The 19,940-nt window shown below is 39.3% G+C and overlaps 1 protein-coding gene and 1 long non-coding RNA gene across 5 annotated transcripts in view; both read right to left on the reverse strand.

The window, feature by feature from the left end:
- Mkln1 (muskelin 1, intracellular mediator containing kelch motifs) overlaps nucleotides 1-19,940 on the reverse strand; it is a 316,551-nt gene that overhangs the window by 148,986 nt on the left and 147,625 nt on the right. Inside the window, exon 1 of one of the 4 annotated variants that reach the window (XR_259906.2) lies at nucleotides 13,335-13,473. The exons of 2 other annotated variants lie outside the window; for them this stretch is intronic. Coding sequence is in view for 1 of the 2 variants with exons in the window: in XM_005377547.2 (XP_005377604.1) it covers nucleotides 13,335-13,432 (98 nt within the window). In the remaining variant the exon portion in view is untranslated. Of the gene's footprint in view, nucleotides 1-13,334; nucleotides 13,474-19,940 lie in introns of those variants that run through there. One more of the 4 variants, XM_005377547.2, reaches the window with a different exon arrangement.
- LOC106147792 overlaps nucleotides 17,841-19,940 on the reverse strand; it is an 87,906-nt gene continuing 85,806 nt past the window's right edge. The window contains exons 3-4 of the long non-coding RNA XR_001232758.1: nucleotides 19,608-19,715; nucleotides 17,841-18,006 (exon numbers count right to left, since the gene is read on the reverse strand). This is a non-coding gene — a long non-coding RNA (uncharacterized LOC106147792). The remainder of the gene's footprint in view (nucleotides 18,007-19,607; nucleotides 19,716-19,940) is intronic.

Consider the following 19,940-nt stretch of genomic DNA (forward strand, 5'->3'; position numbering starts at 1 on the left):
TTTTTTACTTTCTGGGGCAGCTATGACTTAAGATGCCAAGGTATTCATTAAATAAAGCTGCTCATTTTGTATAGCCTTCTCTGTTGAAACATTCCATCTATTTCTTTATTGGCACAGGACAAGAGGGCTTAGAAGCCAGGAAAAGACAGCCACTAGAGGGCAGAGAAGTCAGCAAAGCATTTGGCAATTTCATAGGAATAAGGGATGGGACTTCATAATAGTCCTGTCATGACAGCATGACATCTTGAGAGGTCAAGATCCCACAGTGAATGGAGGCACAGAAGAACAAATCTAACACTATATACTGATTTTCCTTGAGACATCTGTCAGTTTTTAAACTATACAGAGCAAGAGGCTAAAAAGAAAGCATAAAGGGAAGGGGCTGTCAGGTCTCTTCTGCTGCTGAAAAGAAAAAAAAGGGAAGTCCTAGAAACTACCATTGTTTCAAATGAGATCCCTGGATGGCTACTTCATCAGAGCAAACTAGAGACAGAACAACCTTACAAAGGCCTTAAATCCCACCTGAAATCAGCTCAGTCCTTCACTGTTTAAGTGATCTGCTTGCTAGATGACTGAGTCTGAACACGTATGAATAGTCTGGAGACTAAAACATTATAGGTATATAATTTATCACTGTATTATGTAATTATATCTAAAATTCTTCATAAATACCTACCACTACATCAAAAGTTGCCTAATAAGAGTAAGTTATTACTTGACATAATAGAGACAAAACCAAAAGGAAACATGATGGAAATAAACCTCTGAATGGTTCAAACATTGGAATTTTCAGATACAGACTTTAATTTGAATATGTGCAAAAACATGCCAATATAGAGATTTTCACCAGAGAATTAGAATCTGTTTTTAAGAAGGGAATCAAATATAAATTGTAGAACTAAAAGTACTATAGCCGAAATTAAGCAAGTTGGAGGCGGGCACGGCGGCACATGTCTGTAATCTAAGCACTCTCGGAGGCTGAGGCAGGAGGATCACGAGTTCAAATCCAGCCTAGACAACTTAGTGAGACCTTGTTTCAAATTAGAAGACCCAGTGGTATAGTTCATTCTGAAAACCCTGGACTATATCCCCAGCAGTACACATATGCACACGCACACACAGGTGGAGGGAGCAGACTGGACATACTTGAACAGAGTAAGTAAACTAGAACACAGTCAAGGAAAACATATCCAAACTTAATTATTAAAAAAAAATATCCAGAATAGTTAAGGAGAATAACAAATTATAGAAAAGACATAAACAATGTATAGTAGACATATGGGGCATGACAAACACTATGAAACAGACTTAACTGGAGTGACCAAAAAAATGGGGAAAAGAATGAAATAGAAACAGGATTTCCAGGAACATCAAAATGTTTTTTCAGAAACAATGAATCATACCAGACTAGAGATATGAGAAACTCTAAAAAGAGTCGATACAATAAAAACTATTCTTAGGCACTGCATACCACTGTAATACTGTCAGAGAAAATCTTGAAGCTAACTGAACAAGAAAGTTATAGTTTAAGTACATCACTGTAAAGCTGTTAAAACTCACAGAAAAAGTCATAAGAGGCAGGCAACTGAACAAGAAAGTCAGATTACCTTTCAAGAAACAATAAGCCTGTGACAGGTGATTTCACAACATAAAAAATGAAAGGAGAACACAACAGATTGAAATCTTTAAATGGACTGAGAAAATAACAGTTATAAACATTACACCCTATAAAATATACTTCAAAGGAGGTGGAGGCAAGAGAATCACAAGTTCAAAGCCAGGCTGGCCAACTTAATGGGACCTTGTCTCAAAATAAAATTTTAAAAAGTGGTGGAGATATAGCTCAGTAGTAGAGTGCTGGAGGCTCTGAGGTCAATTCCCAAAACAATAAAAAACAAGGAAGGAAATAGGGGGTAATGATGAAGAAGGAGGAGGAAGAGGAGGAAGAGGAAGACAAGGAAAAAAGAAGAGGATGAAGGGGAGGAAAGGGAGGGAGGCCTTCAGACATGCAAAAACTAGATTTCAGCACTGGAGTTCTTCAGAGAGGAAAATAATCTCCGAAGAAACATGACCATGCAAGAAGAAATTAAGAATAATAGAAGAAATAAATCTACATGAATATTAATTGTACAAAACGACAGTCTACAGCATTTAGAATAAATGTAGCATTAAAATGCACAACACTGATACACAAAAGGCAGGAGAGTATTAAAGTGTTTTAAAGTTCCAACACTGTCTTGAGATGTAGTTTGTTAAAACCCTAGTGTACATGCAACTCTAATATAAGTATTATAAACAGCTAAGTTAGGTAGGAACATCATAGGCAGTCAGACAGGGCAAGACCCTCAGACAATCAGTGCAGAAGAGAACACATACAACTGTGGCCAGAGGCACATCTTTTGGAGGCCAGGCTTCAAGAATGACGAGGCTTACAAACCTCACCAGGCATAACATAAATGGTATCAACTGGTCCAATAAAGTCTAGATAGATATTAGTCACTGCAGTGGGTGAACAGGATCCCCCTGGTCCTAAACAAGGTCTTTATTCTTTCCATATACACTTGCTACATGACTTGCTTCCCCACTGGGTCAATATTGCCTAAGTGGCTATACTTTTTGATCATAGTTTTGACCCACACTGTACCCACCTCATGATCTTGCTCTATAAAACTTCCTTTGAGAAGTGTGCTTGCTAGTAACCCACTTTCAGGTCCCTTCCTGTTTCTCAGGAGCTATCTTTCTCAAATTATTTCCTACTCTTAACCTCCACTGTTCCTTAGAATTCATTCTGTAATTTTGGGGACCACAAACTCGGTATATCTGACATCTAACAGGTCAGAAGTTACATTTTATTTCCGCTATATCATAAGAATGCTTGTATAATATACAGCAGTGATGGTGAAACTTTTAGAGCCTGCAATGATACAAACAGCCAACTCTGGCACATATACATAGGTTCACCACCACTGATCTAAGGTAACCACAAAAAAGAATAGTAAGAATGTAACAAACTAACAGAAAGGTAGAAATAGAATATGATTAAAAATACTTCAGTAATCTCCCCTCCAAAAAATGCAAGAATGGAGAAAAAAAATGGAACAAATAAAAAACAAAAAATGATATCTTAAAATATAAATTTATCAGTAGTTATACTGTTAATGAATTAAATACTTCACACTAAATTAAAAACAAATAAAAACCTGTATGTTGTTAACATACAGATTAATGATACAGGAACATTAAAAGTAAAAGAAAGGCAGAGGGTGTAGCTCAGTGGAGTTCTGTGTAGAATGCATAAGGTCCTGAGTTTGACCCAGCACAAAAAAGTAAAAGGAGCAAAAAAGTTACACCATACAAACAGCAACCAAAATAAAAACAAGTGTAGCTAGCTAGCCTAAGACTCAGCGGCAAGAAGCACTACTAGAAATAAATGAGGCATGTTTAAGGACAGAAGAGTCAATTTACTAGAAAGATACAGCAAATGTGAGTTCCTCTGCATCTAACAATATGACTTCAAAAGACATAAAACAAATAGTTAGGTTCTTGAAAAAATTAAAAGGAAAAACATAAATCCATATTCACAGTGAGACATATTTAACACTTAACCTGAAGGCACCATTTTATAATAAACAGAAAAAAGAAAAATGGATTAGAAGCTTTTCAATGAGGTACACAGAAGATTTGAACAACACAATTCACACAGTACTGGACCTTATTAACATAGATGAAAGGTAATAATAAATAATGTTTTCAAGTGTACATGAACATTTATCAAAATGCTTAGCCATTAAGCAAATTTCAACAAAGGTTTAGAATCACTCAGTATATGCTCTGCAACCATAGCAAAATTAAGATATCAGTACCAAAAGGTTAACTAGAAGATCTTCAATATTCAAAAAAATTAAGCAATAAAGTTGGGCACAGAGTCACACACCTACAGTCCCAACGACTCAGGAACTTGAGTCAGAAGAATCCCTTGAGCCCAAGAGATTGACAGCAGCCTGGGCAACACAGGGAGAGCATGACTCAAAAAAGGAAGGAAGGAAGGGAGTTGGGGGAGAGGAAAGGAGGGAGCGGCGGGCAGGGCAGGGGGAGGGAGAGAGTAAGGAAGAGAAAGAAAGAATAAACCAAATGAAATTTGGAAAATAATTTGACTTGAATGATCATGAACACATATCAAAGCTTGGGGGTAGAGCTAAACTATATTTACAGGAGCATTAAATTTAAAAAAGGGCTGAGAGTGTAGTTCAGTGGAGTTCTGCCTAGAATGTATAAGGCCCTGAGTATAGAATGTATAAGGCCCTGAGTATGATTTTCAGTACAGGAAATCCTACAGCCTTAAACACATACGTTAGAATTTAAAACTGCCTATGTTTACAATTTTTATAATTATTTGCTAATTCAAAATATATTAGGGTACATCACTCTACTTAGTTGCCACTCAACATTTTTTAAAGACTTATAGTAAGCTACTTAAATTATTACTATATGAAAAGTCCTAGGTGGTATGTCCTTTCTTCTTCTACACACTTTAAAACATGGATAAATTTTAATGGATAACATTTATTTCATCATAGTAAAAAAACCACAAGAAATAAATAGTATTCCTGTTTATCTATAGGACATATAACAGCCTATAGACTGTTACTTTGACTTCATGCATTTTAAAAATATTCATAACAAGCCAAGAAGCATGTGCGTGCGTGTGCGCACTCACACACACACACACACACACACACACACACACACTTGCACTCTACCACTGAACTACATCTATAGCCCCTCACACAAAAACTCTTTTGCAACTTGAGATCATAATGTTAAGTGAAATAAGTCTAGACACACAAGATCAAATACCATACGGTTTCTCTTATATGGGAAACACCACCCATACACACACAAAAGAGAAAATATAAAACATAAATAGGAAATAGTGAAGTTAAAATATTCCCCCAAATTACATATTCTGCTTTTTAAAAATTTCAATATATATGCTAATTTGTTTCACTTATACTAATAGTTTATCTTAGTTTGTTGAAAAGAAAGATTGTATTAGTATCAGTTTCTTTTTTGAAGGACTCCTTGGTTTATGTCTCATACTGAGGAACTTTGGAGATGATGTACAATGCAGTAACTATCCTTAATCTCTTATTATTTGGTTATGAAAATTTGTTATTTCTTCATAAAATAAAAAGAAGAAAAGACTTAAAAACTGTTTAAGAGAAACATCTTACCAAAGTGTATTAACATTAAAAGCTCTTACTTTAAACAACAATGTCCTCCGTACTAATAGATTTTTATATTGCTGGATTTCTCAGGGCCATATCTGCCCACAGAACTGTAATGAACAACAATCTCATGAACTAACCACTCATACACTATGCTTTGGGAAATCATGTGATACAGCATATATCAATGTCAAGTATCCTAAGATGCAATTTATAGAAACTTAGCAATTCTATAAATTTTCTTCTCTAAAGTCCCTTATCATGGATTTTTAACTGATATTATAAATAAGCAATAATCAGGGATCACTAAATTCTCAACTGCTTATTCTTTGAAATACTTTACAGATACTAAAATGTCCATACAACAACTATATTTCTAAAATTAAAATCTAGAAAATCTTTGTTATTTCCAAAGATTGAATCTGGCATACTTCAACTGAGCTATATCTCCACTTTTTTTTTTTTTTTTTTGAGACAGGTTTTCACTAAGTTGCTAACTTGATATCTTCAGCCTCCCACCTAGGTGGGATTACATGTGTGTGCCACCGTGCCCACCTACCAAAGATGATTTCTTAATGACTGAAATACAATGAAAACACCTGACATTTGACAAAGTCCCCTGACAATCACGAAGTCAAAGCTAAATGAATTCTATCTACATATAAAACCTTACAAAATCCCTGTATCAGACCCAAAAATCATTTATCAAAAACTTAACCATGCATAGTTACCTAAAACTTAACACAAATAATACAGCCATTTGTCCATCTGCCAAAAAATTTATAAAATCTTTCAACATCTGATCAATAAAAAATATTTCTATGTTAAAGGAAAACTGATGATGCTCAGAAGACAATCACAATTTTAGACATAAACAGCTAATTCTAAAAGCCAGCTCTGCAGACTGAAACTCTGCTTTTCAATTCACCTCATGATACTTCTCCTCTATCCTGGTTATCATTATTTTTCTACAGTTTTAAGTTTCTCAGACTAAAAGCAACAACTTTCAGTGACCACTAAACTTCCCAAGCTAGGCCAATGTCTAATTTCAGTTTAAGGAGAAAGAATGGACAAAAAGGAAGGGAATGAGAATCTCAAAGCTAAAGGGAGTTGGATGCCTCTTACTAGTGGTTCACCTCTTGTGAGTTGCATGAGCCTGTGCAATTATTGTACCAAGTTTTCAAACCCATATGTATAACAGTCATCATCCACAGATCAAATATCTAAAAAAATCTCATAAATGTTCTGTCAGATGTATGTTATTAATAAAATCAAAAATCCTGTAAAGCCAAAATAAAGAGAGGGGAAAGAAAGTATCTAGGAGCAATGTCACTTTGGGATAATATAAGCACACTTTAGACATCTTTAAGAGGCTATTTCTGATCAAAAACACCTTCATGATACTAGGTTACTAAGGATAATGCCAAAATTAGTCAGGCTGCCCAGGGCTCTATTTACAAAGACCAACAGGAAAGTAAACTGATGCCTTTAATCTAGCAATTCAATATGTAAGAACCTACAACCAATGAGTTGCAATTTTTTTTAAGGCAAACTATTTCATCATTCATAGTCGCCAAAGGAGGGAAATAATAAAACCAGAAAGTCTACATATTTAATAGTCTCAGAAAAATTGAATACAATGACATAAAGTCATTAGAGGGAATGTAATGTATCCATAAGAAAGAAAATATAAAACAATAGTAACGTAAGGAGGTACTATATACCAGTTGAGTACTGCTTACTCAAAATGACCAGGACAGAAATCTTTTGAATTTCAGAGATTTTTCATCTTGGAATATTTTTACAGGCTTTATTTACCTGTTGAGAATCTCTAATCTAAAAACCCAAAATCTGAAATGCTCCAAAATCCAAAATGCTCTGAATTCTAAAACTTGGGCACTTACAAACTTTCATTATCTTAGAACACTTCAGATTTCATGTTTTCAAATTAAGGATCTTCAGTTTGTAAATTTGGGAAAAAACAGAAGACAATACCAAATTGGAAAACACACATGGACATAAAAGATATGGAATGATATATGTAAAGGATGGTTAGTAATCTTTGGGTGGAGAGATTAAAAGTAAAGTATATATTTGTTTCTGTGAGTCTGTATTTTACAAATGATCTATAATAAGCTTAAGGGTTTTTTTTTTTTTACAATCAAAACAAAATATCTATCTTTAAATGTGAAATTTAAATTAGTTGTTAAAGAAATGATTTAAATCTGTTAATCCTAGTTGTCAAATTTTACTGTCGTTCAATAATATGTAAACAAGAATGTCATTCCACATTGGTAAAATCACCTCTTACGTATGTCTTGGTTACTTTTCTTGGTTACTGAGACAAAACATCCAATACCCAAAATTAAGGAAGGAAAGGTGTATTTAGTTCACAGTTTGTGGAGGTTTCAGTCTATAATCAACTGGTTCCAAAGCAGGTTGGAATGGCACAGGGGCAACACTTCAAGGTGGCACAAGGCAGCAAAAGCAAGAGCAAAAAGGGAAGAGCAGTAGCAAGCAGCTTCTTTCTCTCCCTTACATTGTATGCAAACTACCTGCCCAGGGCAGGTGTAGCACTCACATCTATAACCTTAACATTGGACCATAAATCAATCATAAACTCTAGAAGCCCACCCCATGATTGCATGAGGCTTTGGGGGAACATTCAGACACAAACCATAATATTTCGCTCCTGGTCCCACAAAGACTCATGTACATCCCTTTATACAAACAACATTTAGTCCATCTGCAAGAGTTGCCAAAGTCCTAACAGTTTCAGCAAAAGACATTTTTTAGTCCATCTCTAAGAGTTGCTAAAGTCCTGACAGTTGCAGCATTGCTGAAAAGTCCAAGTACCAAGTTTCCTCCGAGACGCAAGGCAAACCCTTAGCTATGAGCCCCTGTACAAATGAAAAGGTAAACACTTCCAACATTCAATGGCACAAAATAAACATTACCATTCCAAAAGGTACAAATGGGGATACAAAGCACTGGGATCAAAGCAAGTCCAAAATCCAGCAGGGCAAACATTTAAGTCCTATAGTTCCATGTAGAACATCCAAGGCAATCTGCATAAGTAGTGAGCTCCAAAGGCCTCACATGGCTCCACTCTTACTGCACTTCTGGTGGTTGTAGCTCATAGGGCTTTTCTCTTGGGACTGCTTTGTTCCCTCCCTGCAGCTTTCCTCAGACAATCCACGTTCCTGGCTTTTCCAACCTTCTGAGGTCTCCACTGCACCTTTCACTTCACACTCACATATATTGCCCTATTAGGGGCACATTGTTGCCTCCCAGGCCTTCTGAAATCTAGGTGGAAGCCTTCTTAACCTCAGAATTCTTGTGTTCTGCATGTGCTTAAAACCAGCACCACATGGATGATGCCAAGGTCTGCTGCCAGCTGGAGTAGTAGTCTGGCTTTCTTCTCTCTTGGCTGTAAGGGGCAAGTGCTTGGATCTCTGAGCCCTCTGGACCTGACTGAGGAACAAATTCTCTATGCCACTGCCATTTTGGCACATACTGCAGCCACTGCCATTCTGGAACATGGCACTCTGTGGCTTTCTTCTTAAAGCAAAGTCTTTCACTTTTGCAGGTTTGAGGCTGCAAAGAGTGGAGAACTGCAGCTTCTTGTGATGTCCTCAGGTCATCTTTTCTATTCTCCTGTTCCTTCTTAGCAATGGAGATCTCCTGAGCTCTATCTTTGCAGTCCACAGCTTTACTGGTGTTTCCTTTCTGGCAAAACTCACAACATTTTAAATCATTCTGCTGGGCTCTTTGCTCTTGATTCTCAACATAAATCTGATAGAAAACCCCCAACAATAGTCATGCCATTGCCTCAACATTTGACTGCCTTGAAATTTCTTTTGCCGTCTTAATCAATTCACTGCCCTTAATCTCAGTCTCAGACAAAGTCTCTGGACATGAGCAAAATGCAGACAAACTTCTGCCAAGCCATAACAAACAGCATCTGGAATTCAACAACCAATGCAGTCCTTCTTCCTAACAGAAACTTCCCACACCTAGTCTTTACTGACAAAGTTTCTATCAGCCTTCTGGTCTTTTGAGCTCTGACCAGAATCTCCCATACATAACAGCCAAAGGCATTCTAGCGCTTCTCTTTCAGGTGAAATCTCCGAACCTTCCCAAACACTTCCCATCAGCCATTTCCAAAGACTCTTGAACTACATGCTCAGGTATAGTCACAGCAATGACCCCACTCCTGGTATCAAATTCTGTCTTGGTTACTCTTCTCTAATTGCTGAGACAAAATACCCAAAGCCCAAAATTAAGGAAGGAATAGTTTCTTTAACACACAGTTTGGGAAGGTTTCCGTTTATACTTGGCTGACTCCAAGGCAGAGTGGCACATGACAGAGGGCAACAGTTCATGGCAGCAGAAGACAGCAAAAGCAACAAGAGCACAAGGGGAGGAGCTCCAGCAAGTAGCCTCTTTCCCTCCCTTACATTATATATATGAACTACCTACCCCAGGGCAGGTGTAGCACTCAAACCCATGAATCAATCACAGACTCTAGAAGCCTGCCCCATGACTCCATGAGGCTTTGGGGGGACATCTAGACACAAATCATAACATGTAAAAAATACTTTCAAAGTTTCTCTCAGCCTTCATATTAAAAGTTTAACTAATGTGTCTTTGAAAGTAAAAAATACTTTCAAACTTTCTTCCAGCCTTAAACATCAAAACAAAATATACCTAAGTATCATTCCCCCTCTCACTATTCTAGCTTTGAAGTAAGTCTTACCTATATTCCCAATTAGGCATATAACACAGTCATAATAAAGTAGCTTTTACAATAAAAGTCAGAAGGCTCAAAAAAAAAAAAAAAAAAAAAAAGTTATAAGGCTCAAGACCAGAATCCTATTTCCAACACTTTCAACTCTTAGAACACAGCAAATTAATTTACTTCTCTGACCCTGTTTCCCTAGCTATTAAATACAATGATAATATTTATTTCACAGAGGTTTTGTAAACACTAAATCTCAGAACACATGCTAAGTGTTCTGTAGAGTATCTAAAGAATAGAAGGGACTCAACAAATGATGGTTATTTAAGCCATAGAGCAATAGTTACTAAATAAAAGAACTTATCAAGCCTCCTGAACTAGAATATGACCCTACACAAGTAAAAACTTTTCAAAGTAAAAATGTGTCATCTTTAACCAGATCTGCTTTAATATTTTTAAGGTCTAAGTGAGCCTAAAAGAATCAAAATGGAAAATGTTTATTTTTTTTCTGACCTTAGAAGAAAGAAAAAAAAGTCTAGGTCCTTAGACAATAGAAATGAGATTTCTTTTCTTTGTTGTCCCCCACCCAACCACCCCCGCCCCACCCGGGTACCAGGAATTGAACTCACAACCTTGCACTTGCCAGGCAGGCGCTGTGCTGCTGAGCTAAATCACCAGCCCCAGAAATGAGATTTCTTTCAATGACTTCGCAACACGTCTTTACACAATGAAAATACAAGTGCCTTTAATTCAAAAACTCATTCAAATCTCTGATGTCTTGTATTGTACCTTGGTGCAGAAGCAGCACACTGTATTCTACATTTACCATCACAGACTATGGAACCACACCACCTGGGTTCAGATCTTGCCTCCACCTACTTGTACAACCTTTGGCAAGTTTTCACCTCTTCATGCCAGCTTCAACTGGAAAAAGAAGACTCCTCACAGGACTGTTGTAAGAAATAAATCCATTAAAACAAACTGTTCATGATGGAACACAGTTTATAGAAGATACATTGTAAGTGTTTACCATTTCTTCATTGTTTTATTACATTCACCTCAAAATACCCAGATTTGCCAATATCTATCTCCTACTTTGTGGAAAATCTCAACAAAAAGCTATACCTGAAATAAGACTTTGGGATGCTCCTTAATACGACAGGAAGTATAAGAACTTCCCTGGCAGTAAAAATATAGTAGTTACTCTTACAGCAGATTTTAGGGTAAAAGAAACACAGTCCCTTTCTTATACTTTCTGTCATAAGTTATAACACTCTTATTTACTAAAAGAAGTTCAAAACCAAGAGTTTTATAAGTTAGTGATGGCAAACACCGACCCAGAAGACGCAAAATTTTCAAATTCAAGCTCCGTAATACTCAACTATACTCCTTCAAAGAAAAAAGTTGATTACTGTTCAATTAAAATAATTTAGTGCTTTAAAGTACAAACTGTAGACGTACAACAGAATGTCATTAAGATTAAATATACAGTAAATACAAATGTTTAAGTTACATGTGTATTAAATGTTATTTTATCGATGTACTAGAAGATGAACTCTTCCAATTTCAAACAGTTGCCTTCTAACTTCAAAAGTAGTTTCTGTCTACTTCAAATCAGGAGCCAGGATAACAAGAAACAAGTCAAATTAAAAGTTGTCATTCCATTAAATCACTTCCCACTTGTACTCTTCCTTAAAACATTTATACAACAGATAGTTTAGACGGGACTTGTGATATGCAAGTCTCCTATACCAGAAGTTTAAAGGAATGACATCCTAGAAATGACCTAACTCAAGATAAGAAAAATATCGTTATCAGATCAAACACAGAAACACCACCCCAATTTCCAAAGGACTGTGATCCTAATTTCCTAATCCAGGTATACAAAATGCTAAACATCTTCAGAATAAAAAAGGAGTCAGTCTAGAAAATTAGGGCTTAAGTATCTAAGGACCACGTTTCAACTTCAGCTGAACCTTAGAGGTTACCTGGTTCAGCCTCACATTAAAAGATGGGTTCCAGCATCCAGCAGGAGCACAGTCATGCAGTAGCCATCAGTAGGCAACACAGGCCCGGTCAGACCACAGGTCACTTGGCACTCTTCACTGGGCCAGATCTTACTCAAAGCCTGACAGTCAACCCTTGACCTGGTGAACAGGAGGATGGCCTGGCAGTCCAGAGTTAAAGATTCTTCCACTTACAGCTCCATTTTTTAAAATTCTTAACTGACTGGACTAGAGAAATCAAATTGTGGGAAATGTGGAGAATTTTTGACATGTAAGTGGGAAACTCAGTATGCTTCACAGATCTAGTCATTTTACTCGCTTATGACATTCACCTCCACACACCCAGATCTGCTTGTTTTATTCAGAAAACCACATATGACCCTGTGAGAGGACGGTCCATAAGACTGCTAGAACTTTTCTTCGGGATCTGCATAGATCTCAAACCTTTACTAAGCCACTTATTCGTCTGCATATAAAACTTAAGATCTATCAAACATAAGCTAAGTAAATTTTGCTGTAGAAAAGATGGAATTTGCTGTAGAAACACATAGGATAGTAAAGCAAAAGTTTTAACACCTAAATCAAGAATCCAAGCCAAATAGGTGTTAGAAGTCAAATTCATTTAAAAATTAGACTTTACTATTTCTATTTGCGTTTCTCGACTGGGAAACTGCCCTGAGTCTCTACAAATCCACCTTCTCATTAATAGAATGGAATTCTTCTGTAACCTTCCTCCTTCTTCTGTACGATGCCGATCTTTTTTTCACAACTTCCAACCAAAAAAAGATGCCCTCTGCCAGTCTTACAACTTCGTCCCCTTTCCGGGATGCAGATGGATGCACAACTTCTCAGCCTCCCTGACTTTTCACCACTCCTCTAGAGCAGATCATTTCTAAGGACCCCCTAGTGTAGAGTTCCCCGGCTTTGCAGTTAGTCCCGGCAGCGACCTACCCAGAGGTCCCCACCTCCCGAACCCAGTCCCCTCGGACGCCCCTAGGCGTCGCGGGCACTTCGCCCGCGGGCCGGACCCCGAAAGCTCCGGACGCCCCAACAGCGCCGCCGGGCCCCCAAGCGCCTCCTCCTCAACCCCAAATTCCGAGCACACAACTGCCGGTTCCCGCGTCTCCCGCGCCCGCCCCGCACCTCGCCGCTTCCCGGAGGCCCCCGCGGGGAGCCCGGCGCCTTCCGGAGCGGGGGCGGGCGGCGCTCTCCGCGGCTGGACCGCGACTCCGGAGGCCGCGCGTCCCCCTCACAGGCCCCGCCTGGGCCTCTCGCCTCAGCGACCCTCCGCGGCATTCCTGGCCCGGCTATGCCTCCTCCGAAGAGCTGGGCAGCGCGAGCCCAGGCCCCGGCACTTACTCGGGAAGGTAGGTAGACGAGAAGGAGCTCCACTTGTGCAGCGCGTAGGGCAGAAGCCGGCACTCGGGCACCGCAGCGACAGCCCCGCCAGCCGCCATCTTGTCAGCACCGTAGCGGCCGCCGACCGCGGGCCGCGCCGGGAGGAGGGAAGGGGGCGTGGCTTGCTCTTAAAGGGGCTGCGTCGCGCATCGCGGCCTCAGCCGCGCAGGACCTGGCGCCTGCGTCTGCAGCCCCACTTTAGGGTTTCCCACGCTGCCCAGGCCTTGCAAAGTAAAGCTGGGCTAGGGTGTGAGCATTGCGCGGCTCGTCTGTGAAGCCTGGGAAAGAGAAACTCGAAGACTTTCCTTACAGCAGAGGTAAAGACAAAGACGAAGACTAGTATGAAAAGAAACAAATTGTAGTTATGGACCAGAAAGGGAAAACGAAAAGAGCAACTTGGAAAAGAGATACTTTTACGACTTTGGAAAGCACGGCCGCTAACTAGTTTGTAAATCTCGCAAGGAATTAGAGAATCCGAGTGCAATTGCTTATGTTCTTCTCCTTCTGGAGTTGTCCTGGGAGGAAAAAAAGGGTCATTGTTACTCGTTCCTGATGGAGACGGGAAAAGGAAATGCTAGTGTATCCGTTCTGTTTCCAGTCTGTGAAGCATTTCTTCACTGTAAACATTTTTTTGTGAGCCTCTCTTGATAATCTTGGGGCATTGGTTTGCCAAAAAATTTCTTAGAGCTGGGAAGCTATGTGTCACTTTCCCAGTTGGTGCTTCCCACTACTAATTCTGATAGAACTGTAGCCCGAAATTCAGAGAGAGAGAGACACAGAGAGCGCGAGCGCGAGCCCGAGCCCTTGGGCTCTGACCACCATAATATGGGCACCATCCTAGCTTCTTTAAAAAAAAAAAAAAAGCGTGGTTTACACATCTGGCAACTTTAGATAATGTTTCCATGAAGTACCTGTTTATCAGGGCTATAAGTGAGCCAGGCGTGGTGGCAGACGCCTGTAATCCCAGCACTTGGGAGGCTGAGGCAGGAGGATCGTTGCAAGTTCGAGACCAGCCTGGGCTACAAAATGAGCTCAAGGCCAGCCTGAACTGCATAGCGAGACCCTGTGTCAAAAAGACAAAAACAAACAAACAAATATCAGGGCTATGCGTATTTATTCCTTGGCTTAGCAACTGAAATTACCAAAGTATTTATCACTCATTGTCTAGGAGGTTAGACTCCCAAAAGCCTGGGATGGTATCATCGTCTTCAGCTGATGGATGAAAAATCTCGAGCAAAGTGTTTCTCAGTGAATAACCAGGTGAATCAATAATTGTATTCTCCATTATGACCATAACCTGCCCCAGACATCCTCTACTCCAAATGTAGTCGTGGCCTCCATCAGGATATCGGATCAAGAACATCAGATAGAAAGGCCATAGTGTGTAAACCTTTAAGATTACCTGTGCTGCGTGCATTGTGCCATGTTGGAAACATCTTTGATCCTTGAGGGAATGCTATAGCTCAGGTGACCTAAGTTAAGGAACTGCCTGGGTCTGTGGGAAAGAGGTGAATCCCAGACATAATCCATGGTTATCTTTGGGGAAAAGAGATAATTTAAAGAGGGAAAAATTAAGATGGAGACTCCCTCCAATTAGTGTGAGCCTCAACATTTGGTAATGCCACCTCTTACCTTAATAAGTTCCCATTTTTCCCCCAGACATAGAATTATGTTTCCTGAACACCTAAAGAACACATATAAGGGTCATTGCGGTGCACACCTGTAATTCCAGCTACACAGGAGGCTGAAATGGGAGGATCTCATTCAAGGACAGCCTGCGCAATGTAGACCGTTTCAGAATAACACTGCAGAAGGATTGGGGCAGAGGGAGTGTAATACAGTGGTAGAGCACTTATCTAACCTGTGCTAGACCCTGGGTCTAACTCCCAGCACCCCAGGAGAAAACAGTTAAAAATAATGTATAATTTCTTCCTAAACTTGAAACTTTACAGTGACTTTCTATTCTGTTCTAAATTGCTGAAGTACTTGACAAATGCCCTTCATTACCTGCTGTATCTCTCCAACTTTCTTTCTCTCTCTTAGCAGCACTTCACTCCAGCAACACTAAATAGCATATAGGAGCATTGCCTTTATGTCCTTTCTTCTCTCCTTCCAGAGCTTAGTCTAAGTCACAGTCCTGGAATATTTTTCCCGTACTTCCCCTAGCTAACTCTTGCTTATTCTTCGGCCTATCCTTTTATTGGAAATCTTTCCTCATCACCTATTTTGAGGTTAGGTAATATTTTCTACATTTTCCTTTAGCACCATGAGTTCCCCCTCCTTAACTTAACAAGCATCATAATGTTTTAATTTCTTCTTTATGTCTTTATTCCTAAAAGATAACTCCCATAAAGATGAGTCATGCACACCTATTTCACAGTTGGATTTATTATAGCCTATACATAGTAGATGCTCAATAAATATTTATTGAAGAATGAATGAGTGGTGCTAAAAGAGAACTTGAACTAGAGACATGTGTTGTAAAAGAAAAAAATGCTAGAAATTCTCAGACTGCAAATATGTATCCCTCAGGTTTGACTGCCAGGCGGAGTGTAGAGACCCAGAATAGCACGGCTTTCCTATAGCACAGATTTCACAAATGCAAAATAACTTAAACATTCCTAGCTAGGTATAATAGTGCTCCCATGTAATCCAGAAGGTTGGGGCAGGAGGATTGCAAGTTTGAGCCCAGCCTTGGCAATTTAACAATTTAAGGAGATGCTTCCTGAAAATAAAAAGCAAAAAAGGCTGAAGGTGTATCTCAGAGAGAAGATTCTGAATTCATTTGTAATATTGCTACTAAAAAATATAAAGCATTCCTATGCTAAGATAAATACAGATATATTATGATACCGAGCCCAAAATCTGTATAAAAATTAAGATAAAATTGAAATGAATTTCAGTATGTTCAGGAGGGTGCTGGAGCTCCAGTGGTGGTAAACCTATGGCACATGCGCCACACTGCACTGTTATCACTGAAAGCTCTATCAGGTTCGCCATCACTGATGCTAGACTCTCAGATCTATAGGTATAGCTTTACCTTCGTCTGCCTGTGGGGCCTGACTTCAAGTGGTGGGGTATATTGTAAGGATACACAGGGATGGCCTGCAAACTGACAGTAGCCATGTAGTCTCTCTAGTGATTTTGCACTTCAAAGACAAGGATACATTGATGGCCTTATGGAAAACAGAAGGATCACAAATGGGCTATCATTTGTCAGAGATCACCACCAATTCTGGTGACACAATAGCTGTAGCAACCCAGTCATCTTCATCATCCCCTAGAGGCCTTTTCAGTATGTTTCTCATATTAAATGCTTCCCAGAAAGCCTGTATTTACAGTTTTGCTATCTACAGTCTTTTGCTACAGTGAAGACTTTGAAAGGCTGTGATGTGCCAGGCCCTGTCCTAGATGCCAGGAAGACAGGAATAAACAGATAAGCCTACTTTATGGAGCTTACCTCCTGGTGGAGCAACATAATATATAAGTCAACTAGGTAGTTTTAGTCTGTGCTAAATGCTAAAAAGATACTAAACCAGGGTAATTTTTAGATTGGGTGGTAAAGGAAGCTTCTCTAAGAAGGTAATGTTTGAGCTAATACCTATACAATGAAAAAGAGACAGCGTGGATTAAGAAACATTTTAGGCAGAGACTGGTACTCTTTATCAGTCAGTGTTTTACTAGAGAAACATATATAACACAAGATATACAAATGTATAAGAAATTACAAGATTGCCTTATGATAGTCAGCCACAGAATTGGATGAGGAAGTGTGCAGAGGGTGTCTGTACATTGGAGACTGAAGGTTTCAGTCCAAGATCTGGAGCTCACCGCAGTGTCCATGCAAGTCCATATCAGGAGGCCGATGGGTCAACCCTGGAAGCCTGAAGGATCCAAGGTGGAAGCTGAAGAGTCTGCACTGGAAGCCAAGAGATGATGTCCAAGCTGAAGGCAACGACTGGCATTCCAAAGAATGGAAGCCCATCTGTCCTTCCTCATTTCCCTTTTGTTATCCAGGTGATAGGCCACCCTAGGGTGGGTCCTCTACACCCTGGAGTATAGAATTGCTAAGCTGATTTAGTTAAGCTGCTAAACTTCTCAAGTTGACACAATCAATCAAGCACTACATACTCCTACAGACACAATGGTTTATTGAAGGAGATAAAGCTAGTCAGTGATAAAGCCAGACTCTTTGATACTAAAGCCCAACTTATTTGATGATACCACATTTCCTCTCAATGACCCAGTATATGGAAGAGATTTAGTAAACTGAAAAGTACTATTCAAATATAAGATAATGTTCAATAATAGTAATAATAAAGAGCAAACACAGCTGAGGTCATCTATTTGATGGAACACAGAAATTGGCTCAGGGCAAAAATTGTGTTTTTATGGTTAGGACAGGGATTTTATAGTTTTTAAGCTTATTAGTTCACACACTCATATAATAAAATACTTGAGACAGGATAATTTATAAAGAACGTAAATTTATTTCTCACAGTTCTAGAGGTTAACAGTCAACATCTAGGTGTGAGCAGGTTCAGTGTCAGTGAGGGCCCAGACTTTCTGCTTCCAGAAGTGGTGCCTTGTTGCTACATCTTCCAGAGGAGAGGGCTGCTGTGCCTTCATGCAGCTAAAGAGGTAGAAAGATAAAAACGAGCCTAGCTAGTTCCCTCCAGCCTTTCTATAAAAGGGCTAATCCATTCATGACACTGGAGCCTTCAGAGCTTCACTCTCCCCTAAAGGCCATACCTCTTCATACTGTTGCATTTAAGTTTCAGCATGAGTCTTGGGTTGATTGCAAACATTCAAACCATAGCAAAGGTAAGTTAGAATAAATCCATAGTTCTATATATGATTGGTTAAGACAACACCCCTAATTCTTTGGTCAGGGTAATACAAGCTTCAGACAGAAGAATCTGTAAGGGTCTGGCTCTCTCTGACCAGGATCACTCAAACTTCATCATCTCTTTGACAGCTTTCCATGGTTGGGACAGCTGAGGCACAACATAGCAGCCAGTGTGCTATCTTCTAGGCAACCTCTGCTATAAATGAGAAAATGTTCTTTTACATAGTATTATTCAACCAATGAGGAAACTAATAATCAAAAACATTTGCCGGGCATGGTGGCACATGCCTGTAATCCCAGCACTTGGGATGCTGAGGTAGGAGGGTCACTGTGAGTTCGAGACCAGCCTGAGCTACAAAGTGAGCTAAAGGCCAACCTGAACTGCATAATGATACCTTGTCTCAAAAAAGACCAAAAAAAAAAAAAAAAGATTAGCTGTCATGTATACAACTGAGCTCTTCAAAGATCTGAATGTGGAACCCAAATTTCTAATTCTGAGTCACTTTTTTTTCTAATGTACTTAATGTAAAATTTGTGAGGTCTATATCTACATTATTATTCTTTAAATCCTCTATGATTAACATATAGTAAGAAATGTTTCCTGAATTGAATGTCTTATTTCCTCCTAAATTTCTTCTTACTTATTCATAATTGTGTTTTAAAGAAACAATACACACACACACACACACACACACACACACACACAGGAAGAGAGAGAAGCAGAAAGAGATTGCTCAAGGGCCATCTAAAAATCAGCAGAAGACAGGCCAGAATTAATGGTCATGTGGACTGTTGATCCATTTTTTAGTCGTTAAGTGAAGAAAATCGCCAGGAAGATGAGATGTGAGCTTTCCCCATTATAATTCCCATTGAACTTTTCTTGCATACTGAAAACTTACATGTATCATCTCAATTTCACAACAGCCCCAAAAGTAAACTGAGGCTCTTGGAGGTAAAGATTCAGCAGCTCGTATATACACCTGGCTATTGTAAAATTCCCCATTGTTTGCATTCATAATATCACCTCAGGACCTAGGGTGCAGACATGCAAGAGAAGGAGTCTATAATATATGACTAAAACTTACAGTTCTGCTTCAATATTATCTCTGTACTCTCATAGTTCCCGTATTAACTCATTACAACCTTGTTATTGTTCTTTGAGGTCGTTTTGTTTTGTTGTTTGCATTGCTGGGGATTGAACCCGGGGCCTAACACATGCTAACCAGGTGCATTACCACTGAGCTACATCCCCAGCCCTCTAGACATTATTTTCTTTAAGCGTAACATTGGCAAAAAGAAGAAAGAAAGAAAAACAACCAATGTTTTGTTTGCTGAATAAGGGAATATCCCATTTATTTTCTGTGAAAAAGAAATGTCAGCCCTACCCAAAAGGTTCTTTGCCCAAGTCATAGGTGAACTCTGAGACCAGACTCGGATATGAAGCTGAGGTCTATCTTCTCCCAGGAGGTGGCAGCAGCTGCAGCCTTGGCCTGCTGGAGAAATCACACAGAATTCATTTGTTTTTCTACTGGCATCCAAACCTAGAAATTCCCAGTTCCAAAGACGACCTTATCCCTTCCTTGGTTTGCTGGGCTTGGTTGGAGCCAGGGCTTAGTGAGTGCAGGAGCTGGCAATGATTCTTCTTGTAAGTGGAACTTATTAAGTGCCTAGTTTTCTTTGGTAAACATTTTGGTCTGGGCTGTGACCTTGAAGCATGT

The sequence above is a fragment of the Chinchilla lanigera genome, unplaced genomic scaffold, assembly GCF_000276665.1.
Source record: "Chinchilla lanigera isolate Chin_1 unplaced genomic scaffold, ChiLan1.0 scaffold00009, whole genome shotgun sequence".
Classification (NCBI taxonomy): domain Eukaryota; kingdom Metazoa; phylum Chordata; class Mammalia; order Rodentia; family Chinchillidae; genus Chinchilla; species Chinchilla lanigera.